The sequence below is a fragment of the Phocoena sinus genome, chromosome X (assembly GCF_008692025.1).
Source record: "Phocoena sinus isolate mPhoSin1 chromosome X, mPhoSin1.pri, whole genome shotgun sequence".
Taxonomy (NCBI): Eukaryota; Metazoa; Chordata; class Mammalia; order Artiodactyla; family Phocoenidae; genus Phocoena; species Phocoena sinus.
Genome location: NC_045784.1, coordinates 61,944,933 through 61,971,091, shown reverse-complemented (window position 1 = coordinate 61,971,091; position 26,159 = coordinate 61,944,933). Strand labels below are relative to the sequence as shown.

The window sequence follows — 26,159 nt, the reverse complement described above, 5'->3', positions numbered from 1 at the left end:
AGGCAGTGAGAGGCGCCGCCGGCGAGGGGGGGGGGGCCGGGGGCGGCGCGCGGCGGCCAGTGGGCGCCCGCGGTTCCCCAAGACCCGCCCCGGCCGGGGGTTGGGGGGGTGGCGCGGGCCACGCTTAAAAGGCGGGGACGCGCCAGCCGCAAGATTTTTCCTCGACAGATCGTGCTGCAGTCCGTACTCTCCCTCGCCACCAGCCTCCGCCCGCCCGATCTTCGCCTCGCTGCCTCGCCGCCCGCCTCCTCCGCCCGGCGCCTCCTGGCTCCCGCCGCCGCCCGCCCTTTGCGCTCCCCGGGACGAGGTAACGCGCCCTGGGCCGAGCCGCCGGGCCCTTGCCCTGGTGGGTGTGGCTCGGCCTCCCGCGCGCCCCGCCGCGGCCCCCGGCTCCCCATCCCACCCCCGCCCGCAGCCCCAGGCCCCCAGACTAGTCCTGATGTCCGAAGCGGCCGGGAATCTCAATAGCCTCCGCATGGCGAACGTGGCCCTGCGAGAAGAATTAAATGCCCTTCGCGGGGAGAATGCCAATCTGGGCCTTCAGCTCGGCAGAGCCCTGGCCGAGGTCAATTCCTTGCGGGGCAATGTCTCGAGCTACATGCGTTGGCCGGTGCCCGTGGTGCCCGTCCTTTCCGAGGAGAACTTTGAGTTCCCGCTCAGTGAGATTGACGCCGTTCCTGAGGGAGAACTGCCCTTCCTGTGCTGGCCTCCCCCGCGCGCCGAGCCCGAGTACGCCCCAGACGAACTGTTGATTAGCGTGATCCAGGATTGCGGCACCTCCGGCGGGCCCGCCGGCCCACCCCCGCTGCCCAGCCCGCCCCCGCCGGCGCTGCCCCCACCCTCGGCCAAGGAGCTGCCCCCGCAGCCTCCTCTGCCGCCGCTGGAGCGGCCCGAGATAGAACCCTTCTCGGGCGACCCAGTCTACCTGGCTGAATTCCTGATGCAGCTAGAGACTTTCATAGCCGACCATGAGGATCATTTCCCCGGGGGCGCTGAGCGGGTGTCCTTTCTGATCTCCTTTTTCGCTGGTGAAGCCAAGGACTGGGCCGTCTCAGTCACCCAGGAAGGAAGCCCCCTGCATGCCAACTTCCCGCGCTTCCTGGATGAAATCCGTAAGGAATTCTGTGGCCCCATCCCCCCAAGTTTGGCAAAAAAAGCCATCCGCAAGCTCAAGCAGGGAGACTGTACCCTGGGCAGCTATGCAGATGCTTTTCAGTTCCTGGCTCAATTCTTGTCTTGGGATGACTGCCGCCTTCAAAACCAATTCCTCAAAGGCCTGTCAGAATTCTTCCGCAAGGAGCTCTTATGGTCAACTGAAATGGCCGACCTGGACGAGCTGATTCTCGAGTGCGTGGAGATAGAAAGAAAAGTGCGTGTCCCCAAGCCAATCCCACTCCCTGGGGTTCGCAATATTTTCTTCCCTTTTGCAGCAGACCGTAATCTTGAAGGTGAAGAGGGAGAAGAGTGCCACAGTGGGGATGAAGATGAAGAGGCATGCAGGCGCAGGCTCCAGGACAAGGACCAGGGGAGGCACGTGAGAGCTATTCAGCAAGAGACCAGGGGGGAGGAGAGGGGGAAGAGGGAGGAAGAGATGAGGAAGAAGGAGCTGAAACAAAAAGGGGAGGAGGACGAGGAGGAGGAAGAAGAAGAGGAGGAGGAAGAAGAGGAGGAGGAAGCAGAGGAGGAAGAGGAGGAGGGGATGAGGAAGAAGAGGAAGAAGGAGGAGGAAGATCAGAATAAGGATGAGAAAGACGATGAACATGAGGGTGGCCGCCAGGAACCGGAGCAGGAGCTCGAGCAGGAGCCAGAACAGGAGCAAGAGACAGAGGATGAGACCCAAGATGATGACCTGGATGAGCTGATGGAGATAGAGCCCACCTACGCCAATGCTTCATCCCAGACTTCTGGCTACTATCATGAAAATTTCCTAGATGTGTCACCTCCCATCATACAGCCCAGCAGACGGAGGAACCAGAATCGAGTCCCACTTCTGGAGGGCCTTCCAGGTACCAATTCACCATTCTACAGTTCGCCGCCACTGATTCGCCGGGCAGGTCGCCTGGGGCAACGCCAAATACGACGCCGTCCCCCGGTGCTATTCCGCCTCACTCCGAGGCAGGGGGGCCACCGGGCTGCGCGGGGCCGCATTCGCGTGTGAGAGCCGGGGCGAGCTGCCCCCACCCCGGAACACACCCTTCCACTGCGTCCCCTGCCCCTGCTTTCGCTGCCACACCTGCCCCGTTGACCGACCAGTACTTAAGGGAGTTCCAAACCTGCAGAACCCGAAGAAGACCTGGAGAACTCCAGACCTTCCTGCGACTGTGACCGGGGAGTGACACCAGGGAAAGGAGGGCTCAGCAGTAGCGGCCCTCTTGGTGTGCACTCTGCTCCGTCCTGCCGCGAGCTAGAGAGCAGGTGTCTGGGCCTGTTCCTGTAAATGAACTGGTCACCCTCTTGTATTTCCCCTCTAGTTGTTCCCAGCCCTCACCTCTCCTGCGTTTATTCACGCTGTGTTCTATGGTTTAATCCTCTGACTAGCTAACCAGGACTTCACCCAATGCCTCACTGCTCTGCCCCAGTGAGTGAAAGGACAGGCTCCACTGAACTCTTAAAGCCACTGCGGCCACTTACTAGGTATAATCAGTGGAGAGCAAATGCTATCAAGAAACGGTCCTGGAAGCCTACACTTGCTTCAGGTCACCCCTCCAGCAGGAGGGCCCTGAAGAACCCCCTCCATCTAGCCCAGTGAGAGTATGCAAAACCACGTGTCCAGTGGACCACCCAGCTGAGACCTGACCTTGACTGACTGAGCAAGCTGGTTCCACCTTCCCACAGACTACAGGCTCAGGGCCTCAGGGCTCTCCAGATCTGGGACCCTCTCCTCTTACTACATTACCCTCCTGGGCATCCCCAGTGGACAGAGCCCAATGTTCCATGCCCTACCCTTTTCCTTGATGTTGCCTAGAGGGTAGGCAGTTGGGTGGGGGAGCCGGAGGAGGAGAAAGCAGCAGCAACAACTCAGTTTGACCTTGTAAGGAGTGACTCTTTCCTTAGGGACGGTGGTCTCCTCCCCCGGCCAGGCCTTGGACTGCAGTCTCCAGCCAAAGGTCTTGGCAGAAGATTTGCCATCCTTGGGGTTCCAGAGGTGGCCTAATTGGCCTTCCCTTCCCAGACTGCCAGAGAGAGAGGCCCAAGGCCTGCTCTTCAACTCCAACTTAAAGGACTCCTTATTTCTGAGAGTAGAGAGGAAGGTCCTCTCTGCAGAGACTTCACCCACTGCAGCCTTGCAGTCGGGATGACCTTGTGTCTCTCACATTCGGGGCAAGCCATGGCCTGGCGCTGGGCATCGAGTAAGCGGTGAGGCCTAAGCGGTTGACTGCCTCCTAGTAACTCCTGGGGCTTCTGGGTCCTAACCTAGGGGCCCTCATAGAGACCTGCTGCTTGCCTTGGGTCCAGAAAACACTGCTTCTGCAGTGAAAAATACACAGTATGTCACTCTGGCCACAGAATGCCAGTCAGATCCACTGCTGGCCTGAACTGCCCTCCACACTGGGCTTCCTGCACGGGGCCTGGCAGCTGGGCAAGTGCAGCCGAAGTGTCTGCGGCCAAAGGGAGGAAACCATAGTAAATTAAGCCTCTGTTCCTCACCGGAGTCTGATAGGTAACCTCAGCCCAGCCTTAGGATTTTGAGCCCAGAGGCAAGAGGAAGGAGCTGGAGGAAGAGGAGTCATGGAGAAACCCAGTCCTCCGGCTGGTTTCTGGTGAGGTTCATCAGTGGGAGGTAAGAAGCCCTTTTGTTGCTCACACATTTCTCAGCCTGGGGATCGGTGGAGCCAAGTTCCTATAACCTGTTGCTATCTTTTTAAAAGGCTACTACCCCCCTCCTCCAAAGAGAAAAGTAATACATAATCATTATAGAAAAATTGGCAAATAGAGAAAACGATAAGAACCCCAAAGCCCCAAACATTCAGAATCCCACCACACAGACGCAAGCACTGTTGTTAACATTTTCTTTCTAGTGTGTTCTCACTGCGTCTTTTTTTTTTTTTTTTTTTTTTTTTTTTTTTAGCGGTACGCGGGCCTCTCACTGTTGTGGCCCCTCCCGCTGCGGAGCACAGGCTCCGGACGCGCAGGCTCAGCAGCCATGGCTCACGGACCCAGCCGCTCCACGGCACGTGGGATCCTCGCGGACCGGGACACGAACCCACGTCCCCCGCATCGGGAGGTGGACCCTCAACCACTGCGCCACCAGGGAAGCCCCCTCACTGCGTCTTTTCAAAGCCAAGATCATCCTGCGAGCTCTCGATCAGCAGGATTTAAAATGGCTGCCACCTATGCAGTCACACAGACTGAATCATTTATTTAAGCATTCTCCTAATGTGTTGGACATGTCAATCGCCTGGTTTCCCCCATCCCCACCAGTGCAGGAGTAAATAACCCTGTAAAGAAAAGTTTGTCTGTTTTTCAGCTATTTCCTCAGGAGAGAGTTCCAGAAGGGGAACCGCTGTTCTTCAAAGCTGTAGACCCTGTTTGCTGATGGTCGACACACTGGCCCTGCTGCCCACGTGCCTGCCAGAGAAGTGCAAAGGACAGGTGCCTTGCACGCCCATCTCCAGGGACCCCTCAGCACAGGCCCTGCCTGTTCCCATGGTGCTTCTCATCCTGAGCTCATGTAGCTTCAGCCGGGGAAAGGGCAGATGAGCAGTGAGCTGGTTTCTGGCCCTCTGGTGGCAAGGGGGCTTGGGCTCCCTTTGACCCTCTTCCCCCCTTTTCCCAGGTCTTCAATATTGTGATGTAACAGCCACAAGGGCTGTAAGAGGAACTATGGGCTTTGGGTGCTTTCTTGGGTTGAAAGAGGGGTGGGTGGGGATGGGGGGATGCATGCAGGGGTATGAAGGCTGCCCACGGATTCCCAGAGACCCGGGAAGAAATCGTTTGAAACCAATGTGTTATTGTATATTGTTGCATTACTGTGTTGTGAAGATGAGAAATCATTCTGTATGCTAAAGCTTTCTCCTCAATAAAAAAGATAGAGGGTGTGTAAAGACTGTGTCTCTCTGGGTTACTGAGCAAGCACAGAAGCCCACCTAGGAGGCATTAGGTACTTACCAGGCACTTCGCCTGGATCAACCCTAGCCTGAAGCCTTGACGTCCTTCGATGAGGAAACTAAGGGCCCTAGCCTACAGAGTTTGTGGATGGCAGAAGTTGTCAGGAGGGAAGTGGAGGGACTAGGTATCTTGAAAAACAGCATTAGTTCTCCACTAATATAAAGACATAAAGGTATGAGTGGTCTAGCCCTACCCTACCATCCTATAACAGTGCTGCCCCCCTGGCCCCCAAACACACACCCCCACACACACAGGACTTTGGAGGGAGGGAGGGGGCCCACATCGGGGAAGGGGGAGGGCCCTTCCACTTCTTGGCACTAGATGGTGCTATGGGACACCAGTGAGAAAGCTGGTGAAGATTTTTAAATACATCCCTAGAGCAGTCCACGCAGACACCCTCCAGCAAGATTTCACTGCTCCTCACAGATTGTGGGGGCAGAAGAAACTGAATCCCATTCTGGGATTTGCTCAAGTTTCCCAGCCATGAGTTGAAATTTCTTCCCCTGGGACAGTGGGTGAGAACGTTTATGGACTTATACCCCCTACCAGGTATAAGTGCCGTTCCAGGCACTACACATCCGTTATCTCATTTCATCTCACCCCCATCTTACAGATGAGGAAACTGGCTTAGAGAGGAGAAGTCACTGGCCCAAAGTTTACAGCTGCTAAGTGGCTCTATCACAGCACCGCAGCTACCCATTCGTCAGCTCCAGGGATGCTTCGCCCCTCTCTGCCTCCCCTCCAGTGGCCCTCCTGTTTCCCGGGTCTGCTCTGTCCTGCCCACCTGTCCTCTTGCCCTGCCACTGTACAGGCGTGCGGTGAGAAACGAAGCCAGGCATCAGAGTTGCACTTGCTTTGCCTCTTTATGGGGGAGGGAGGGAGGGAGGGAGGGAGGAAGCCAGCTTGTTTCTGACTGTGTGCCAGACACTTTCACGACATTTCATTCCCACACTCAGTGAGGCAGGTAATGGTGTTTTCTTTTAGAGCTGAGGGACCTGAATTTCAGAGATATTAGGTTGCATGGGGGACTTGGGTCTTTGTGACTCCCAGACCCGTACTCTCTCGACTCTGTTACTCCATGCCCTTTCCCAGGAAAGCCCCCTGACGAGCTCAGGCCTCAACCTGACTGGATTCTGGGTCTTTGCCAAAGCAACCAGGTATGCATCAGGTGCCCTCTCTCTGGAGGCTCCAGAACCAGTCAGTTCTGCCCTGCAGGGAAGTGCCTGCAGAGCAAGCCAGGCCAGTGGTAGGGCTGAGTTTACTGCGATGAGTATGCATGAGTGTGTGGCTGATTGCCCCTTCTGGGGAGGGACAGGGCTGTGGGGCTGTGAGCAGCATCAGTGAGCACTAGGGTTCCCCTTTCTGCTTCAGGGGGTCAGATAAAGTCTCCAGCACCCCCTGGAGTTTCTCACGCCATTGCAGGTAGGGAGTAGGTGATCCCAGATTGAGTGTGCGATGGCCCATCAGAGCAGGCGGGGGAAAGTAAGAGCAAGGTCAGCCTTGCCCACCCCTGCAGTGGGGAGCCCTATGAGTATAGGGGAAAAAACCCTGGATTCCAGTCCGGCCCCACCACTGACTGGATTTTGGACCCTGTGTGAGTCCCATTCCTGCTCAGAACACAGTTTCCTCATCTACCTAGTCCCTGGGGCCCAGCACATGGCTGGATACACAGTAGGATCGCAACCCCAGTTTGGTACGTAAACTAAGAAGTGAGTGAATAAATGGGCCGCTGGATGGAGACCTAGAGGTAGCTTGCCGAGGGCATCTGCAGATGGCATGAAGCTTGGAGGACCAGAGGATCCCCTCCAAAATGGAATCAGGAGCACCCCCGCAATCTCTCTAACTTGGAAGGATGTACTGAAATGACCTTTACTAGGTGCACTTGTGAGATCTTGCAGTTAAGTTCCGAAAACCATCTGCAGAAGCCCGAGTGGGGAAGATGTGGATGAGAAGAAACTTGTGAAAAAAAAATCTGAAAACCTGAGTTGATGGGGGCTCAGGATGAATCAGCAGACTGCCATGGCTGCCAGAAATGCTAATACCTTCTGGGGCTGCTGCAACAGTGAGTGCGAGACCCAGGAGATGGACAGGGCCCACCTGGGATCCTGGCTGCCCAATGGAGGGTGACCAGGTTGCATCTCACAGAAGCCCTTTTGCATGCCCAAAATAGGAAAATAGAGCAAAAGCCAGGAAGAAGGAAGGAAGGAAAGAGTGGGGGCAGTAGAAGGGTGACAAGGATGGCAAGAGTCATAAAAACTCTGTTCCCAAGGTATGGAGGAAGGCAGAGAAAAGCTTGCTGCCTGTGAAGCAGGCTTCACTGTTCCTCTCATTCATTTTGTGAGGAAACTGGCAGCTCAAGGTCACTTGCTCCATTTGCAGAGTTTGACTGTGAACTCCAGCGGTTAGACCTCCTTAACTCTTAACCTCCACCCTCCCTCCACTCACAACCCACGCTGGTAGAATCAGAATGTCCAGGAATTTCTATTTCTGAAAAGCTCCCTAGGCAATTCTAATGACCAGCTCAGCCCGGTGCAGAAAAGAGCATTGGGGACCAACTAGCCCGCATGATATTTAGCAGCCAGTTTGGTCCTGAGACTTCCCATAGAGTTCCCTGGAGCAGGAACCAGCCTGGAGATCCTGAACTACCACACAGTAAGTAATCGAGAAATATTTGTGCAATGATCCCCCAGCATGTACCATGATCTGGTGTGAGCTCGCCCCTCCAGGACACCTGCTTAGATTGCACCTCCTGAGAGAGGTGTGCCATCGGATCAGTGCAGAAATCTGACTTTGAGAAACCAGGTCCTAAGCCTTGACCCCTGACCGCCAGAACTGACTCCCCTGGGGCCTTGGCCCCTCCCAGGGGATGAGGACAGGCATTAACAAGGCAAGAGATTACCCCCAAATGGGGATGGGGGCTCTACCTCCGGCTAGCACTTCCTGCATCCTGCCCAGACAAGGGAAAGCTCCGCAGACCACTTCTCCCCAGGGACTCCACAGACACAGAAACACAAAGCCCAGGGTTCTCGGTTGCCCTGGTAACAGCGGGACCTACTTGGAAGAAAATAGTCTCTGAAAGGCTTAGGAGGGTGGATATTTCCTTTGACAGAGGGCAGGCTCTGACCTGTTCTTCACGGCCCCTGTGCCCTTCCTGCCTGCCACACAGAGGGGTACAGCTGGGGCCCCTCACCTCGGCTACTCTCCCAGGAGGGCAGGGCCAGAAAATAAGGCCCTGGCTTTTTATTCTGCTCTTGCTGTGTACTGTTAATACGAGAAAGAGGCTAAAGTGGAAGGTGTTAGTCTGTGAATTCATGGCGACTGTCCTCTGGCCCAAGGAAGCCTTTCCATCCACAACCAAACTGAGGAGGGCAAGTGCCCCGAGCAATTGCCGGTTTGGTCCTACCTCCTCCTCACCACTTAGTGCAGACACGTGAGCCAGAAGGAGTGTCACAAGTTCCAGACTCCTCCCCACCCAGTTTAGCGCCCCCCCCGCCCCCCCCCCCCCCCCCCCCCCCCCCCCCCCCCGCCATCTCTCCCCTGGACTGCTGAAGTAGCCTCCCTGCTGGTCTAACCAGCCTCCAGTCTCAACCCCTTCTAATCAATCCACCTTCTACACGCCTGCTTGTAGTGTGGGTGGGCATGGTCCTTTGAAGGCACAAATCTGCTCCTGTTGCTCCTATACAAAAACCCTTCAATGGCTTTCCTTCCTCTATTGGAAGACTTGTGGACTCGGTTCAGGCCTTCCTCACTAGCTGGTTATAAATAAACTACCTATGCCGTCTCATCTGCCCATGCCAACCTTCTTCCCTCTTCCATTCAGTCCAAACCCCAGACATCCTGAATTACTTTCTTCTTTCCTTACATCCCGGGCCCTTTTATGCCTCTGGCCCTTTGCGCACTCTATTCCCTCTGCTTTAAAAATTCATAAGCACTCCTGGCCCCACTCCAACTGGCGATCTCCTCCACTCCAAGACCACTTCCTCAACGATGCTGCCTTCACTCCCCAGACAAGCTCCTGCCTTTCTGAGTCCCCAATCACTCCCCTGCCCCTGACCTCAATGCTCCATAGCAGAGGCTTGAGCAGAGGCTGGTTCATGACCCCAAATGAGCTTGGTGCTCATTTGTCCCCTTTGCACATGGGGGCTGCACTGGCAGTAGCCTTTGGGAGGAGGACTGGCTTCCTGAGATCTGGATGAGGGCTGACGGTATGCAAGTGGAACTGGGAGCACCACCCCTCCCCCACCCCACCCCACCCCCCGCCATCAAGTTGGATGTGTGGACAGTAGGAATAAGTTGGGAAGGGAAAGCAGGAGGGTGCAGAGCTTGTTGTCCATTCCCAACTAAGCCCCCTGTTGATGGTCCCTGTCTCCTCTTTGGGGGGGCCATCACTCCCAATCTGTGATGTGGTGGAGAGCGACATCTGCTGGGCTTGTGAATCCCACAGACCTGGCTTTGAACTCTGGCTCTGCCATTTCCTTGTGTGTACCCTTGGGTCAGTCATTTCACCTTTCTAAGCCCCAGTTTCCTTTTTCTAAAAATGGAGATAATAATAGCAGATATTAGTGAGATAATTGATATGAAATGATAACAATAAAAAAAATAGCTAATACTTACAAGCACTTACTATTGGTTGGGCACTAAGCGCTTTACACTGATTAACTCATTGAATCATCACTACAACCCTATAAAAGTAGGTAGTGTTATTATTCCCCATTCTGAAGGTTAAGAAACAGCAGGGAAATTTTAACTTGCCCAATGTCACAGCACTAGCATGCTAATGCTTTCGAGCCCTCCAGTAAGACAGGGAAAGTTCTGTGGAGCAGAAATGAGGCCAGTGGAGCAGGAGAGTGCCAAGATCCAGGGCTGGGGTCTCAATCCCTTTTAGATCATGGGTCCCTCTAGCAGTTTGGTGAAACCTCTGGACTCCTTCTCAGAATAATGTTTTCAGATGCATAAAATATAATGCATAGAATTAAAAAGGAAATGAATCATATTGAAATAGTTATAAAATACTTTTAAGAAATTATGATCTAGTTATGTTACTACTTTAATAATGCATTAAGTTACAAGACTGAGTGGCAAGTCTACAGATTAGAAGTTTTGAAGTGATGATGAGCATAAGTAACTTTCTTGAGATACAATAACTGTAATCTGATACGAAAATATTTGTGATTTCTATTGGGGATAAAGTCACAGATACTATTAATACTATTATGCTGGCTGCCTACATTCCTAGTTTGAGGAAATGCTAAATTTCTGTTAGAGGTTAGTGGAAAATGATCAAAAAATTTTCCCATCCAAGTTCACAGACCCCCTAAATTCTCTCCACCCCTTGGAGGTCCACAGAGCTCAAGATGAGAAGCCCTGCCCTCGGGTGTCAGAGAAAAGACAATAGCTGGACTGTAAGCTCCCAGGAGAAGCTGGGGGCTGGCAGAAAGACAAGTGTGTGGTTTCTCTTTCAAGAACTGTTTACAGAAATCATGAAGTCTGGCAGCTCCCTCTTCCTCTTGGTCCTGAGTTAGCAGCCCAGGGTGGGGCTGAGGCTGTCACACTTGGTTTGAGTTTCAAGCTCACCACACACTCCTCCCTAAGAGTTGATTTGTTGCCACTTCCTTACCAGTGAAATCTTGGTGGGTTTTGCTCCATTTTAAAATTTGGACTTGCTTGCACACACAGATTTCCCATTAGTCTGGAAATAATCTTTAAGCGAACATTTTATTGGCTCGAAGACATTTTCTGAGCTAATGGATGCTTCTGCCCTAGCACCCCAGCCAGGCTTAAGTTTTGCAGAGAGAAGGGGAAAGATCACCAACTGTGCCCTGCACCCCAGAACACCAGTCAAAATGGGCAATTTCCCAAAATACCAACTGCTTTTTCCTGACTTCCTGACTTTGCCACCTGTCAGCTGAATCCCTGCCAAGCAGGGTAGCACAGTCTGGGTGCCATGGCCAAGGAGACAAATGGTCAGAACAGCAGTAGGCCTCTGCTCTTCTAACTTGCCTCTGCTCCCATTCAAGACTCAAAGAGCACTGTTCATCAAGACCAGGCCCCAGGCCTACTCACAATGCCTTGCTTGGGGGTCCCAGCTGGCCAGGGTCCGCTGCCTTCTGCTCTTCTCCAGGCCCCCATATTTACTCAGAAATGAGCAATACTTGGCTGATGGCTAATGTGCTAAAAGGGCTGCAGCTTAATTTTCAAAGTGAGAGGATGAGATTGTGATAGCTTTATGAGCTATAGCCAGGGGCTAATAAAGAGTCTGGTTCGCAATGAGTCTGCCTCAGTTAGTCGAGGGGACAGAATAGTATGCTTTGGGGGTTCAGATTGAGAGCTCCACATGCTGGAGTGTGAATAAGACCTATTTTCTTGACTATAAAAGAAATATATGTATGTTCTTAGGTTGGCCAATGCTCCCAAACATAGGCAGAAGGAGACTGAGGACCAAATGAGAATTCCAAAGAACTTCGATTAGCTAGATTGATCAAGAATAAAAGAGAGAAGACCCCAATTACTTAAATCAGAAATTTAAAAGGGGACATTACAATTAATCTTACAGAAATAAAAAAGATTATAAAGGAATACTATGAACAACTTAGATAGAATGCATAAAGTCTTAGAAAGACACAAACTATTGAAAAGACACAAAGAAGAAACAAAAACTCCAAATAAATCTAAGTAAAGAGATTGAATTAGTAATCAAAACTACTCATAAAGAGAAGCCCAGGGCTTCCCTGGTGGCGCAGTGGTTAAGAATCTGCCTGCCAATGCAGGGGACACGGGTTTGATCCCTGGTCCGGGAATATCCCACATGCCGCAGAGCAACTAAGCCCATGAGCCACAACTACTGAGCCTGCGCTCTAGAGCCCATGAGCCACAACTACTGAAGCCCGTGTGCCTGGAGCCCGTGCTCTGCAACAACAGAAGCCACCTCAATGAGAAGCCCACGCACAGCAATGAAGAGTAGCCCTCCTTGCTCGCTGCAGCTAGAGAAACCCCGCGTGCAGCAATGAAGACCTAACGCGGCCAAAAATAAATTAATTAATTAAATAAATTAATTTAAAAAAAAGATTGACTTAAAAAAAAAAAGAAAAGCCCAGACACAAATGGCTTCTTTGATGAATTCTATCAAATAATCAAAGAAGAATTAATGTCAATTCTTCACAAACTCTTTCAAAATATAGAAGAAGAGGTAACACTTTTCAACTCATTCTATGAGGCCCGTATTACCCTGATACCAAAACTAGACAAAAAGCATCACAAGAAAAGAAAACTACAAACCGATATCTCTTATGATTATGGACACAAAAATCCTCAACAATATACGAGCAAACCAAATCCAGCAACATATAAAAAGGATCATATACCATGGCCAAGTAGGATTTATCCAAGGAATGCACAGTTGTTTTAACATCTGAAAATCAATTTATGAAATAGAGTATATCAATAGAATGAAAAACAAAAACATAATTATCGCAATAGACACAGTAAAAGGATTTAACAAAATACAACACCCTTTCATGATTAAAAAAAAAAAAAACCTCTCAACAAACTAGAGATAGAAAGGAACTTCGTCAACCTAACAAAGGGCATCTGTGAAAAACCCACAAGAACATGACAATAGCAAAACGCTAGAAGATTTCCCTCTAAGGTCAGGAATGGACAAGGGTGTCCCCTCTCGCCACTTCTATTCAACGTTGTACTGGAGGTTCTAGCCATTGGTAAGAAAAAGAAATAAAAGGCACTGGAAAGATTGGAAAGGAAGAAGTAAACTATATTTACAGATGACATGATCTTGTATTATATATAGAAATCCTAAGGAATCTGCTAAAAAAACTATTTAAATTAATAGATGATTTCAACAAAGTTGTAGGATATGAAATCAATACAGAAATTGTACTGTAATACACTTGTAATGAACAATCTGAAATAAAATTAAGAAAATAATTCCATTTACAATATCATCAAAAGAATAAAACACTTAGAATAAATTAAACAAAAGTGGTGCCAGACTTGTACATTGAAAACTTACAAGACATGTTCAAAGAAAGTAAAGAAGATTGAAGCAAATGGAAAGACAGCCTATGTTCATGGATCAAAATACTTAATATTGTTAAGATGGCGGTGCTCTCCAAAATGATCTATAGATTCCAAGCAATCCCGATAAGAAGCCCTGCTGGATTCTTCGTATTAATAGACATTGACAAGCTGATCCTAAAATTCATATGGAAATTCCAAGGACCCAGAATGGCCAAAGCAAACTTAAAAAAGAACGAAGTTGGAGGACTTACACTTCCCACCAATTTCAAAACTTTATACAAAGCTACAGTAATTAAAATAATGTGCTGGGACTTCCCTGGTGGCGCAGTGGTTAAGAATCCGCCTGCCAATGCAGGGGACATGGGTTCAACCCCTGGTCCGGGAAGATCCCACATGCTGCAGAGCAACTAAGCCCATGCACCACGACTACTGAAGCCCACATGCCTAGAGCCCGTGCTCTGCAACAAAAGAAGTCACTGCAATGAGAAGCCTGCACCCTGCAACGAAGAGTAGCCCCCGCTCGCTGCAACTAGAGAAAGCCCACGCACAGCAACCAAGACCCAAGACAGCCAATAAATTAAAAAAAAATAAATTTATATAAAAAAATAATGTGCTGGGCTTCCCTGGTGGCGCAGTGGTTGAGAGTCCGCCTGCCGTTGCAGGGGACACGGGTTCGTGTCCCGGTCCGGGAGGATCCCACGTGCTGCGGAGCAGCTGGGCCCGTGAGCCGTGGCCGCTGGGCCTGCACGTCCGGAGCCTGTGCTCTGCAACAGGAGAGGCCGCAACAGTGAGAGGCCCGCGTACCGCATAAAAAAAAAAAAAAAAAAAAAAGTGCTGATAGCATAAGGATAGGCATATAGATCAATGGAACAGAACTGAGAATCCAGAAATAAACTCATACTCAAGGCCAGTTGATTTTTGACAAGAGTGCCAAATTCATTCAATGTGGAAAGAACAGTCTTTTCAACAAGTGGTTCTAGGACAACTGGATTTCCATATGTAGAAGAACGAAATTGGAATTCATTCTCACACTCATACAGAATTAAATTCAAATTGGATCAAAGACTTACACATAACAGCTAAAATTATAACACTGAGAAGGAAACATAGGTGTAAATCTTTGAGACCTTGGATTATGCAATAGTTGCTTAGATGTGACACAAATTGCACAAACAAAAGAAAAAATAGATAAACTGGAATTCATCAAAATTTTAAAAATTTGTGTTACAAATAACACCATCAAGAAAGTAAAAAGCCTACAGAATGCCAGAAAATATTTGCAAATCATATGTCTAATAAGAGACTTGTATCCAGAATATATAAACATCTCTTACAAATCAATAATAAAAGACAAATAAACCAAATCAAAAATGGGCAAAAGGCCTGAATAGACATTTCTCCAAGGAAGATATACAAATGGCCAATGAGCACATAAAAAGATGCTCAACATCATTATTCATTAGGGGAATGAAGATAAAAAACACAATGAGATCCCACTCCACACCTACTAGGATGGCTGGAATCAAAAAGTCAGACAAATGTTGATGAGGATGTAGAGAAACTGGTACTCTCACACATTGCTGGTGGGAACATAACATGGTGCAGCTGCTTTGGAAAATGGTAAGTTCCTCAAAATGTTAAATATGGAGTTGTCATACAACCCAGCCCTTCCACTTACTAGGCATACACCCAAGAGAAATGAAAACACACATCCACACAAAAACTTGTACATGAATATTCATAGCCACATTATTTACAGTAGCCAAAAGTGGAAACAACCCATGTGCATCAACTGGTGAATGGATAAATAAATACACAAAATGTGGTATAGCCATGCAATGGAATGTTATTCAGCCATAAAAAGGAATGAAGTAATGAGACATACTACAACATCAATGAACATTGAAAACATTATGCCACGTGAAAGAAGCCAGACACAATAGGCCGCATAGTGAATGATTCCATTTATATGACATGTCCAGAATAGGCAAATCCATAGAGACAGAAAGTAGATTAGTGTTTGCCTAGGGCTGGGGAGGGGGTTCAGGGTTTCTTTCAGGGGTGTTGAAAGTGTTCTAAGATTGTGGTGATGGCTGCACAACTCTTTAAATGTATTAAAACCCATGGAATTGTGCATTTTAAAATGAGTGAACTATATGGTATATGCATGCATTACGTCTCAATAAAGCTGTTGTATACATGAAAAATAACCTTGGTAAGTCAGAAATGTACCACAATATCATACTCAAGTATTAAAACAAAGGCCACAAGATGAGATCAGGGTAGTTTATGTGATAAACTGCAGAAATTCTAGTACGTCTTATTAGATTCCATTGTCACCATGTACCAACAGATATGCTACCATTTAAAAGTAAACAGGTTACCGAGGTACAAAGAAATACTCTGTAGAAACAAGCACTATACTCAGGTCTTAGTAAACTCTAATTGGAGTGTCCTTGTTCTAGGTACCAAAGTTTAAAAGAGGAAAGTGGAGCTGAGAGTAGCATACATGTTTGAAGTTTCAAGCTTACTACACACCTACCCCAATAATTTGACCTAGATCTTAATCTTGAAGTCAGCTATCCTGGCCCTATGCCAGGATTTTACAGCCCAATCAGGAGTCCCCTGATACCTAGATATATGTAGATGACAAGATGGAGATATAGACCCGCCGGCTAGCTGGAAGTATTCCTTTAGAGATGGAGATTTAATTGAAGCTCTCACCAAATATTCAGACTTTTATACAGCAATCATCAAGGTCTTAGAGCTCCCAAGGCCATGCTGACTCTCAGCTGGAATCTTTCTCCCTTCCTGAGGATGAATTCATTGCCCGGCCCTCAGGCCCACCTCCCAGCCATCCTTCATGCTATTATTGAGGTTCCTTAGTTGGACCAGACTCTGGCTCACACCTCTTCCCTTTTAATCTTGAGGGACCTCGTGTTTTGCTCTGATGTGACCTGATGAGCCCAAAACTGCTGTTCTGTCCCTGAGTGGAGACAGGGACCCACATGTGGCAGGCCTATATCTTGAGTGTTCTGGAGTAGTCTTCAACTCTGCCCATTGGTTATCTATGATCCAATACATTTTTCTCATCTAGTCAAATGTAGTTAATATTTTGATTCCAAAGGTATATTACATTTAACCACATGCAAACATTTGTGATTAGAGACAGAAATCACCCATAATTTTACCTTGTTCATATGCATACCCATTTTTACATAAGTACAATCACAGTAAAGAGAAAATGTTGTACCATACGGTTTTACTTATCAAATCATAGGAATTTTACGATCCTGTTTTTTACTTAGAGTCACTGTCATGCTGAAGGAGCAGACAGAAGCCCTAGGCTCCATTATTTCCAACAATAACAGCAGTTGTTAACATTTATAAATACAGCCCCTTACCATGTCCCAGACATTGCTCTAGGCACTTTGCAAACTTAATCTTCACAATAACTCTATAAGGCAGGTACTATTATAGCCCCATTTTACAGATGAAGAAACTGAGACACTGAGAGGTTAGGTGCTTTGTCCAAAGTCATATACTAGTAACCCAGGCTGCCTGGTGCCAGAGTTTGTGCTCATAACTCATCCACTGAGTCTCGAACTTTAGTGAGAATCAGAATGCCATGGAGGGCCTGTTAAAACACAGACTGCTGGGCCCCACTCCCAGACTTTCTAATCGAGTAGATCTGGGGTAGAGTCCAAGATTCTGCATTTCTCGCAAGTTCCCAAGGGATGCTGATCCTGCTGGTGCGAGGATCGCATTTGAGAACCACTGCCTCCCGACAGCAGCACGCAGCTTAGAGATACCTGAATCCCCAAACCAGTTATTACAGTGGTCAGGGAGGGGGCATCACTTGTCATCTGCCTTCTCTCCTCCTTCCCTCATCCTTCCCTCTGCAGGACACCCACCGAGGAGCACCACGTCACAAGGGGGTTGCCTGAAGAGAGGGCTTATTTATGCCAGTCTCAGACTCAATTAGCTAAATGCAATCCCATCCATTAAAAAGACTGATAAATCGGCCCCTGGCTGTCAGGCTGCCCTGGCCACTGCTGAATTAATGCCTGTGCTGTCACTTGTCTGGTGCCTGCAGCCAATAGATCTCACAGGTTAATAAGATTAACTCAAGATTAACTCAGCCAGACTGCCTGAAGCCTCTCATGTCCCCCCCAAACTGGGGAGGCTCAGGCTTGTCTTTGGTGCAAGAAAGCTCTGATCCCCTCCAAAGAGAGCAGCTTTCCAGAAGAGGAAGGGCCATTTTGTGTTGCAACCACTAAGTCAGATTTCACTTTGTAATTTGCAGGATTGAGATGGGCTCATCCGGAAATTGATTGATAGGTGCGGGGAACAAACCGGTTTAGCATTAATGAGGAGGAAGAGATTTGTCCATTTGATCACAAAACAAATCACTTGAAATTTTGGGCAGCTGTGTCACCAGGGAAAGAGGGTGGGACCTGGGGCTGGACAGAGCTGGCTCTGAGCCTACCTCATCACCACCTAGCTGTGTCTCCTCTCTGAACCCAGGATTCCTCACTAATAAAATGCACCCATAATATTTTCACCCTGTCTGTATTCCAAAGCCATGAAAGGATCCTAGGAGACAAAGTCTGGAGCAATGTTTTGGATCCTGGGAAGTACCTAAACTAAAGGCTGGCCCATCGGTGGCCCTCAAGGGTCACTGCCTGAGGAGACAAATCAGGAATAGAGATCAGAGCTCAGAATGATAGAGCAGCCAGGCATCTGAGTTCAAAAATGAGGTTTTTCTCTTTGAAACTGCCCCCTAATATCTGCCTATGGCCTTGCCCTTCATGAAGGTCACCTGCAAGGCAGTCCTCTTATAGCAGACACTGTGATGTGCTGCCCAGATCTCACCTCAGGGACAAACAACTTAGTCTCCTACGTGTCAGCAGAGCTGCCATAGGTAGCATTGCACTGCCAGCCCTCTTTGGGGATCGCTCGTCAAATGTCACACCTCCTTCCTGGGGTGGCTCCTTCATCCCAAGTCAGGCCAACTCTGAGGGGCTGGCTCAGAGACAGAGCCTCCCGCTTAGATTGACCGAGTGAGGCTGTTGTCAGGACTGCGGTGCAGTTTACTTTATCCCCTCTGCACGATCCTGCTTCCTTACCCACTTTCCACAGCTGTCGATCACAAGATCCTCCCTACTAAACTTCCCGCACGCTCATCTCCCTCTCAGAGTCCGTTTTCTGGGACACCCAACCTCGCTTGGCAGAGAGAGCACCTTGCATTTTGAAAGGTGCATAGAGGCGTGCTCCTTCCGGCCCTGACGGAGACTAGCTTTCCCTCTCCCTTTTCCTGTTAATGACCTCTAGGCAATCTCTCTCCAAAAAAAATTGTCAAATTTAGTTTCTTTCTCTTATGCCTTTCTTTTTTCCCCTTTTTACAAAAGCAAAACGTGTTTGTCACAGTGAAAAATCAGAACATACAAACAAACTGAAAGAGGAAAAGAATACACATAATCCTACACACTGCTGATACCTTGGGTGTATCTTTCCTGAAATTTTCCTATGCCAAACAAATTAAGGGATCATACTGTAACTATTGCTTTGTGATTTGTTTGCTTAAACTCTCTCTCTCACTCCCACAATAAATCTTTTCTGCCAGCCTTATTCAGCTACCCTGTGAGACTGGGGAGCTAAAGACCCAGAAGCCTGTGGGCAGCCAGAGACCCAAGTCCAGCCCCTCACATAATAGAGATGTGGAAACTGGGGCCAAGAAAGAGGAAAGGTGTCTTCTCAGGTCTCACATTGCGTTAGTGTGACAGGGGCTCCTCCCCACCACCCAAGGCCATCCATATCACTTCCTGAGCTTGTTTTCCAGATGTCTGAGGTGCCCAACCAGGTTCAAACCAGGAGAGGAGCAGGAAACAGGATTTGCATAAAAGAAAGGCAAGAAAACATGGACAGCATATCAGTGTTTGTGCGCGGGTCTGGGCCACTTTTCAGGCTTCAGTGCCCAGCCCTTAATCAGGAGGCCAAGGTTCTGCTCAGTACTCTAAGCAGAGTACTCAGAGCACCCCTCATGGCCACTGTCATCCTGCTTCTGCTCAGTACTCTGCAGCCCTGCCTCCCATCTGTTCCCAGCATGATGGCCAGAAGAGTCATTCTCAAAGTCAAGGGATAAGGAGATGGATTCTTAGATATGACACCAAAAGCACAAGCAACAGAAGAAAAAAATAAATTAAATTGGGCTTCATTAAAATTAAAAATTTTTGTGCTTCAAAGGACACCATCAAGAAAGTGAAAAGACAACTCACAAAACTTGAGAAAATATTTGCCAATCATCCACCTAAGGAACTTGTATCTAGAATATATAAAGAACTCTTACAACTCAATAATAAAATGATAAATAGTAATGTAATGCAAAAATGGGTAGACATTTCTCCAAAGAACATATACAAATGGCCAGTAAGTACATGAAAAGATGCTTGACATCTTTAGTCATCAGAGAAATGCAAACCGAAACCACAATGATATCCCACTTCACACTCACTAAGATGGCTAGAATCAGATAATCACAAGTGTTGGCAAGGATGTGGAGGAGTTGGCCCCAAATACACTGCTGGTGGGAATGTAAAATTGTGTAGCCACTATGGAAAACAGGCTGCAGTTTCTCAAATGATTAAACATAGAGTTACTACATGACCCAGCCATTCCATTTGTAGTTATCACCCAAGAAAATTGAAAACATATGTTCACACAAAATCTTGTACACAAATGCTTGTAGCAATACTATGCATAATAGCCAAAAGGTGGAAACAAGCCAAATGTCCATTAACGGATGAATGGATAAACAAAATGTGCCATATCCACACAATGGAACATTATTTGGCAATAAAAAGGAATGAAGCTCTGGTACATGCTATAACATGGATGAAACTTGGCAACATTATGCTAAGTGAAATAAGCTAGTCACAAAAGGTCACACATTGTATGATTCCATTCATATGACATGTCCAGACTAGGCAAATCCAAGAGACAGAAAGTAAATTAGTGACTACCAGTGGTCGGGGGTGGGTGTTGGTGGACGTGGGAAGTGACTGCTAATGGGTAAAGGGTTGCAAACGTTCTGGAATTAGACAGTGGTAATGGTTGCACAGATATGGGAGTATACTAAGAACCATCGAATTGTATGCTTTAAATGGGTGAATTGTAAAAAGATACATGTACCCCAGTGCTCACAATAGCCAAGACGTGGAAGTAACTTAAATGTCCATTGACAGATGAATGGATAAAGATGTGGTATATATACATACAATGGAATATTACTCAGCCATAAAAAAGAATGAAATAATACCATTTGCAGCAACATGGATGAACGTAGATAGAGATTATCATACTAAGTGAAGTAAGTCAGACAGAGAAAGACAAGTATCATATGATATCACTTATATGTGCAATCTAAAAAATGATACAAATGAACTTATTTACAAAACAGAAATAGACTCACAGACGTAGAAAACAGACTTATGGTTACCAAAGGGGAAAGGGTGGGGGAGGGATAAATTAGGAGTTTGGAATTAACAGATACAAACTACTATGTGTAAAATAGATAAACAACAAGAACCTACTGTATAGCACAGGGAACTATATTCAATGTCTTGTAATAAACTATAATGGAAAAGAATCTAGAAAAGAATATATACATATATATATGTATATATATAACTGAATCACTTTGCTGTATACCTGAAACTAACACAACATTGTAAATCAACTATACTTCAATTTAAATAAATAAACAAGTCAATAAATAAATAAATAAATGGGTGAATTATATGGCATGTGAATTATATCTCAATAAACCTCTTACTAAAGAAAAATGTAAATTATATTCTATTGTCCCTCACCACACCCTCCCATTGCTTCTCATCCCATTAGATGAAAATGCAAAGTCCTTACCATGATGTGGCCTCTGGCCCCCTCTCTGGCCTCATTGTTTACCACTCTCCTTGCTTGCTCTTTTTTGGTCTCTGCTGCCTTCTTGCTGCTTCTCAAACATGCCAGGCCCATTCCCACTTCAAGGCCTTGGTACTGGCTGCTCCCTCTGCCTAGAACACTCTTCTACCAGATAGTCACATGGTTCGCTTCCTTCTTTCATTTGGGTCTTTGCTCAAATATCACCTCCTCAGGTAGACCTTCTCTGATCCTGCAATCGTATGGTACCCAGATCCTAGTCGCCCTGGCCACATCTCTGCTTCCTTTCCTTCATAGGGCTTCCACCATTTGAAACTTTTCTGGTTTATTGATTTCATTGTTTCCTGTCTATTTGCCTTTCACTGGATGGTGAACTCCCTGAGGCCAGGGACTTTGTCTGTCTTGGTCACCAGCCTATCCACAGTGCCTGGCACATAGTAGGTGTTGGGTAAATGCATGTTGAGTGAATAAACGAGTGACTCTCACTCCAGCCAACTGTCCTTGCAAATATCTGCTCCTGATGCTGAGGGGGACTGAGTGTGAGTGTGTGGAGGATCAGTGCAGCCCTACCTCACTGCTAACATGCTACCTTGGAACTGCTACTGCGGCTATAACTCTTCTTTTTTTTTTTGGCCGCACAGCGCAGCTAGTGGGATCTTAGTTCTCAGACCAGGGATCGAACCCGCACCCTCGACAGTGGAAGTGCATAGTCCTAACCGCTGGACCGCCACGGAATTCCCTGTGAAAGTCTTGTCATTAGGTTGTTGCATGGTTTCTCTTTTTCTTTTTTTTTTTTTGCGGTACGCGGGCCTCTCACTGTTGTGGCCTCTCCCGTTGCGGAGCACAGGCTCCGGACGCACAGGCTCAGCGGCCATGGCTCACTGGCCCAGCTGCTCCACGGCATGTGGGATCTTCCCGGACCGGGGCACGAACCCGTGTCCCCTGCATCAGCAGGCAGACTCTCAACCACTGCGCCACCAGGGAAGCCCTCCCTGTGATTCTTTAATTTAGCTTTCGATGGCGCTTACCACCTGCTGTCAGCTGCTACCCAGTCCTGGTCCCAGCACCTGGCAGCTGTCCTGGCTGCTGTGGAATGTGGTTGCCTGGTGATCTCTGTCTTTTCCACTGGTTGGGAGCTCCTTGAAGAGAGGGGCCGTGGGTGTCATTCCTGGAATGTCACCTGTACCTTAGAACTATCTGGGGAACTTAAAAATACTAATCCCTGGACTCCACCCTCAGGGATTTTGATTTACTTGGTCTGGAGTAAGACTCCAACATGGGCTATTTTAAAAAACTCTCCAGATGATTCTTTTCTTTTTTAACCCTTTATTCAGTTCCTATTGTATGTCAGGCATTAGGTAAGCCCTGTACATATATTATCTCTAATTCCTACAACAAGCTTTCATTTAAAAAATGAGATTGAGAAGCTCTGTAAATCACCCAGCCAGTAAAGAGTAGCCCTACACTTAAATTCAGGTCTCTCTGACAGTTAATTTTCCAACCCAGCTTGCAGAAATAGATATGATTTCTTAATCATATATATCCCCAGTGATTCCAGTGGGCAGTGGCTTTGCTAACACTGAGCTGAATGTAAATAGTGCTTGGGGCTGCTGAGGCAGTCGACAGAGTCATAAGGCAGTTTTCTGGGGGGTTCTTCTAGCCCTGGAAGCAGTGAGAGATGAGAACTCTGTGGTTCTTAATCCCAGCTCTGTGACTTCCCAGCTGTGTGACCATGGGCATGTCACTAGCCCTCTGAGAGCCTGTGTTTTATCTTTTATAAAATGGGAAAAATAGCATCTACCTTACAGTGAGGATTAAATGGGGATGGGGATGTTTAACTTCTGGCAAATTTTATTCCCCTACTCAAAACTGCACAAGACCTGGTGTGTGTGTGTGTGTGTGTGTGTGTGTGCACGCACGTGTGTGTGTGTGCGTCTGCGTGTGAGGGCCCTCACTGGATCTCCGGAGTGCAGATGGACCCCCTTTGCGCTCCCTGCTGAGCACTGACTGTGGTGTGCTGGGGTGAGGGTGTACCCGCTTGGTCCTGGGCTGGTGATCCTCCAGGCAGGCTCTGAAGTCTTTGTCTTGGGCTGGGTGAGGGGCTGTTTCTTAGGCCCTTGTTATTCAGCTGGGCCCCAGTCCATGCTGACAGCTACATAACACCAAGCAAACCAACATACAACAGGCTGGTGATAATCTCACAACAGTAGCCTATTCAAGGCTAGAAAGAAAAGAGGGCAAAGGGCCTCAGCACTATTCATTTAATACTAAGTGGCAATTTCAAAAGCAGCAACAGATTTTGCTATGTATTAAGAAAAGCCTTGGTGCATAATGACTCAACTTAGCGGGATGGAGCCTGCTTTTTCTAATGGGCCCAGGACACCTCACAGCAGCCTCCTAACCTCCTCCACTGCCAAGGTTCACAGTGCATTGCCCAGCTTTGTAGGGAAGGAAGCAGAAAACTTGACCGAGGCTGGGCCCTCTGATTGGCCTCCTTTCCTGACCCTTGGAGTCTCAGGTGCTCCCACCCCTCTCTTGTTGGCTTGAGACCCTCAATCTCTCTTCTTCCCATCCCAAAGGCCAGTGTTTCCTGAGTCTGAGGAGCCCTTTGGAATATCTGAAAGGGAGAGGGAATCAAGAAGCGAGAGTAGGGCCCCTCTGAGGAGGGACCGATTTGCCATTCCTTCTGTGCAGGGCCCTCTGGCTCCCCACGCTGCCCAGCATCTTGCCTGGGGCTGCCTGTATTGGTACCCAACTTACTGCAACGTTTCCCCCCAACGCGTCCTTGGACCCCTTGAAGGCAAAAAGCAAATGTAATATGTCTATGCTCTTCTCAGGACCTGACACAGAGTAGGTGCTCCATAAATTATTTTTAACTGAATGAATGAATGAATGAATGAGGGCATAAGATAATACCTGGTTTCATGTTTCAGCTGATTAGTCCCTTGACTTTGCAGCAAAGGCCACAAGCGGTGACGAAGATTCCAATCCCAGCTCTGCACTTACTGTGTGACTTTTGACAAGTCACTCCACAGACCTAAGACTCAGTCTCCTTATTTGCAAAACTGAGGTAATAATAATGCCTGGCAGGGTTGTTGCGAGGATTGACTGTGAGAGTCAACTTAGCTCAGTGCCCAGCACATAGTTAGGACCCAATCAAGAGTAGCTACTGTGATTTTTCTTCAACTCTCCTGCCTTCCCCTTATTCCAGGAAGTTGTGGCGTTCCTCTGGCAGCAGAGTGGAGGGCTCGCTTGCACACGCAGTGCTGGACCTCTGGTCAGGACATCCTCTTCCCGGGTAGCTTCCTTTCCCACGTATCCTTTATGACCTCAGCCTGCATCACCACAGGCGGGTTCCCCGCGAGCGGCCCCCAGTCCCCCTGCACAAGCCCACCCAGGTGGGATGGCTTGATCCTCAACTGGCCCTCCTCCTCCTCCTCTTCTAGGCAGAACCAGGCGATGAGGAGATGAGCTCACAAATTGTTTTCCGCTCTTCTGAAAACTCTCAGTCCCAAAACATTGCACATAACCTCCTCGGCCAAGTTACTTTCCTAATCCCAGTTGCCATAACAACGTGACTTAATGAAGGAGCAATTTTTTTCTTAAAATAATTTGACCCGTTTCCATATCAACTGAGGTTTATTTTGGTTGCACGCTCAGCAAAGGCTTGGTAGCCAGCACCTGGCAGCACCCTGGAAGGGACCTGGATTTCCAGGGGGGGCATTTGAGAAGTGGCGTGGGGATGGCGGTGGTCACTGGTGCTGAGGAGGCCAGGCTCTCAGCGAAGAGAGCAAAAACCAGAGTGTGGCACCTCAGAAGTTCCTCCTTGGGGTTTTCGGGGTAGGAGGATGGAGGAAGCAAGCCTATTCAGCATCCTGTCCAAAGTCTAAGGCCTATAGAGACAAATTCCCTGGTGTTGGGCCTCCCTCACGGGACCATAGGCTAAGAAGGAGCCCCAGGACTGGGCCTCTGCCTTGGGCAGCTTGCAGAAGTGGGTGACAGGGGCGGGCAGGGCTGCACGATGTGCCCGGTACATGATTCTATCTGTGCCTAAGCTGGCTGTATGTGGCTAGATTTCTTCAGCAATATACTCATTCAACACGCATTACTAAGTACCCGCTACATGCCCGGCACTGTGCAAGGAACCTGGGGACACAACAAGACACAGCCCTGCCCTCAGAGAGCTCCGATCTGGTGAGGAGCTAGGTCACTCTCAGAGGCTGCCCCCTAGGTCAGTGCTTCTCAAACTTTTCATGCATATGAATCCCATGAAGATGTTGTTAAAATGAAGGTTTGAATCAGTAGGTGGGAAGAGGGTGTGTGCTGAGATGCTGTATTCCTAACTAGGTCCCAGGAGCTGCTATTGCTGCTGGTCCTCATATCACACTCTGATTAAGAAGAAGTTGGTAGAGAAAAGACACCTGGACCAGAGGGAGGCATCTCGCCCCTCTGTTCCTGCATCCTCCAGGGGATGTTCAGTCCTGTGAGTTTCAGCTGCATCTCCCACTGAGGTGAGATGACTTTCTCACTGAGTGGAAATTATGCTTTGCACTCTGAGGGGCAAATCTAACTTCTCTAAATATGTGGGTTTTTTAATAAACAAGAAAGAAATGGGACAACCTCAACCTTCTCAGTCGAGATCCTGTTTGAATGTACACTTTGGAGCAATGTGTTGTAGGGGAACCAGCATCAGTCAGGAGTCAAATCCCAGCTCTGTCTCTTCTGAAGCCCCATGGCCTTGGGCAAGTCTCTCCACCTCTCCATGCCTCATTTTCCTCATCTACAAAATGGGGATCATAAGCATACCTGGCTTATCCTCATGGGGATGTTTTAAAGATGAAATGAATTAATATTTGCAAAGTACCAGACACAAAGTAGGTGCCAGAAAAATAGTTCATTCATTCAACAAATACACTGGGTCCTTCCTGTGTACTGGGCACACAGGCATTCGGGGATACAGTGATGACCAGGATGGGCACAGTCCCTGCCCTCTTGGACTTTGCTTTGAAGCAAAGGATGGTTTGAGGAGACTATGCACTATGGCTAAGGTCAGGATGTGCCAGGGTGTCCGGAGGGAT

General features: G+C 48.3%; 2 protein-coding genes across 9 annotated transcripts in view; one reads left to right on the top strand and one right to left on the bottom strand.

Annotated features, from left to right (window-relative positions):
• Positions 1-26,159, bottom strand: part of NHSL2 (NHS like 2) — a 91,651-nt gene that overhangs the window by 21,313 nt on the left and 44,179 nt on the right. Inside the window, exon 1 of one of the 7 annotated variants that reach the window (XM_032619510.1) lies at positions 23,998-24,022. The exons of 5 other annotated variants lie outside the window; for them this stretch is intronic. In XM_032619510.1, the coding sequence (XP_032475401.1) occupies positions 23,998-24,007 (10 nt within the window). In that variant the 5' untranslated portion in view covers positions 24,008-24,022. Of the gene's footprint in view, positions 1-925; positions 1,058-23,997; positions 24,023-26,159 lie in introns of those variants that run through there. One more of the 7 variants, XM_032619511.1, reaches the window with a different exon arrangement.
• Positions 26-5,045, top strand: RTL5 (retrotransposon Gag like 5). 2 transcript variants are annotated; one of them, XM_032619516.1, is made up of 2 exons: positions 26-3,781; positions 4,469-5,045. In XM_032619516.1, the coding sequence occupies exon 1, from the start codon at positions 440-442 to the stop codon at positions 2,156-2,158; it is 1,719 nt and encodes a 572-aa protein (XP_032475407.1). In that variant the 5' UTR covers positions 26-439; the 3' UTR covers positions 2,159-3,781; positions 4,469-5,045. The 2 variants fall into 2 exon arrangements, with proteins under 2 accessions (XP_032475407.1, XP_032475408.1); XM_032619517.1 differs by lacking the exon at positions 4,469-5,045 and adding an exon at positions 4,070-4,127.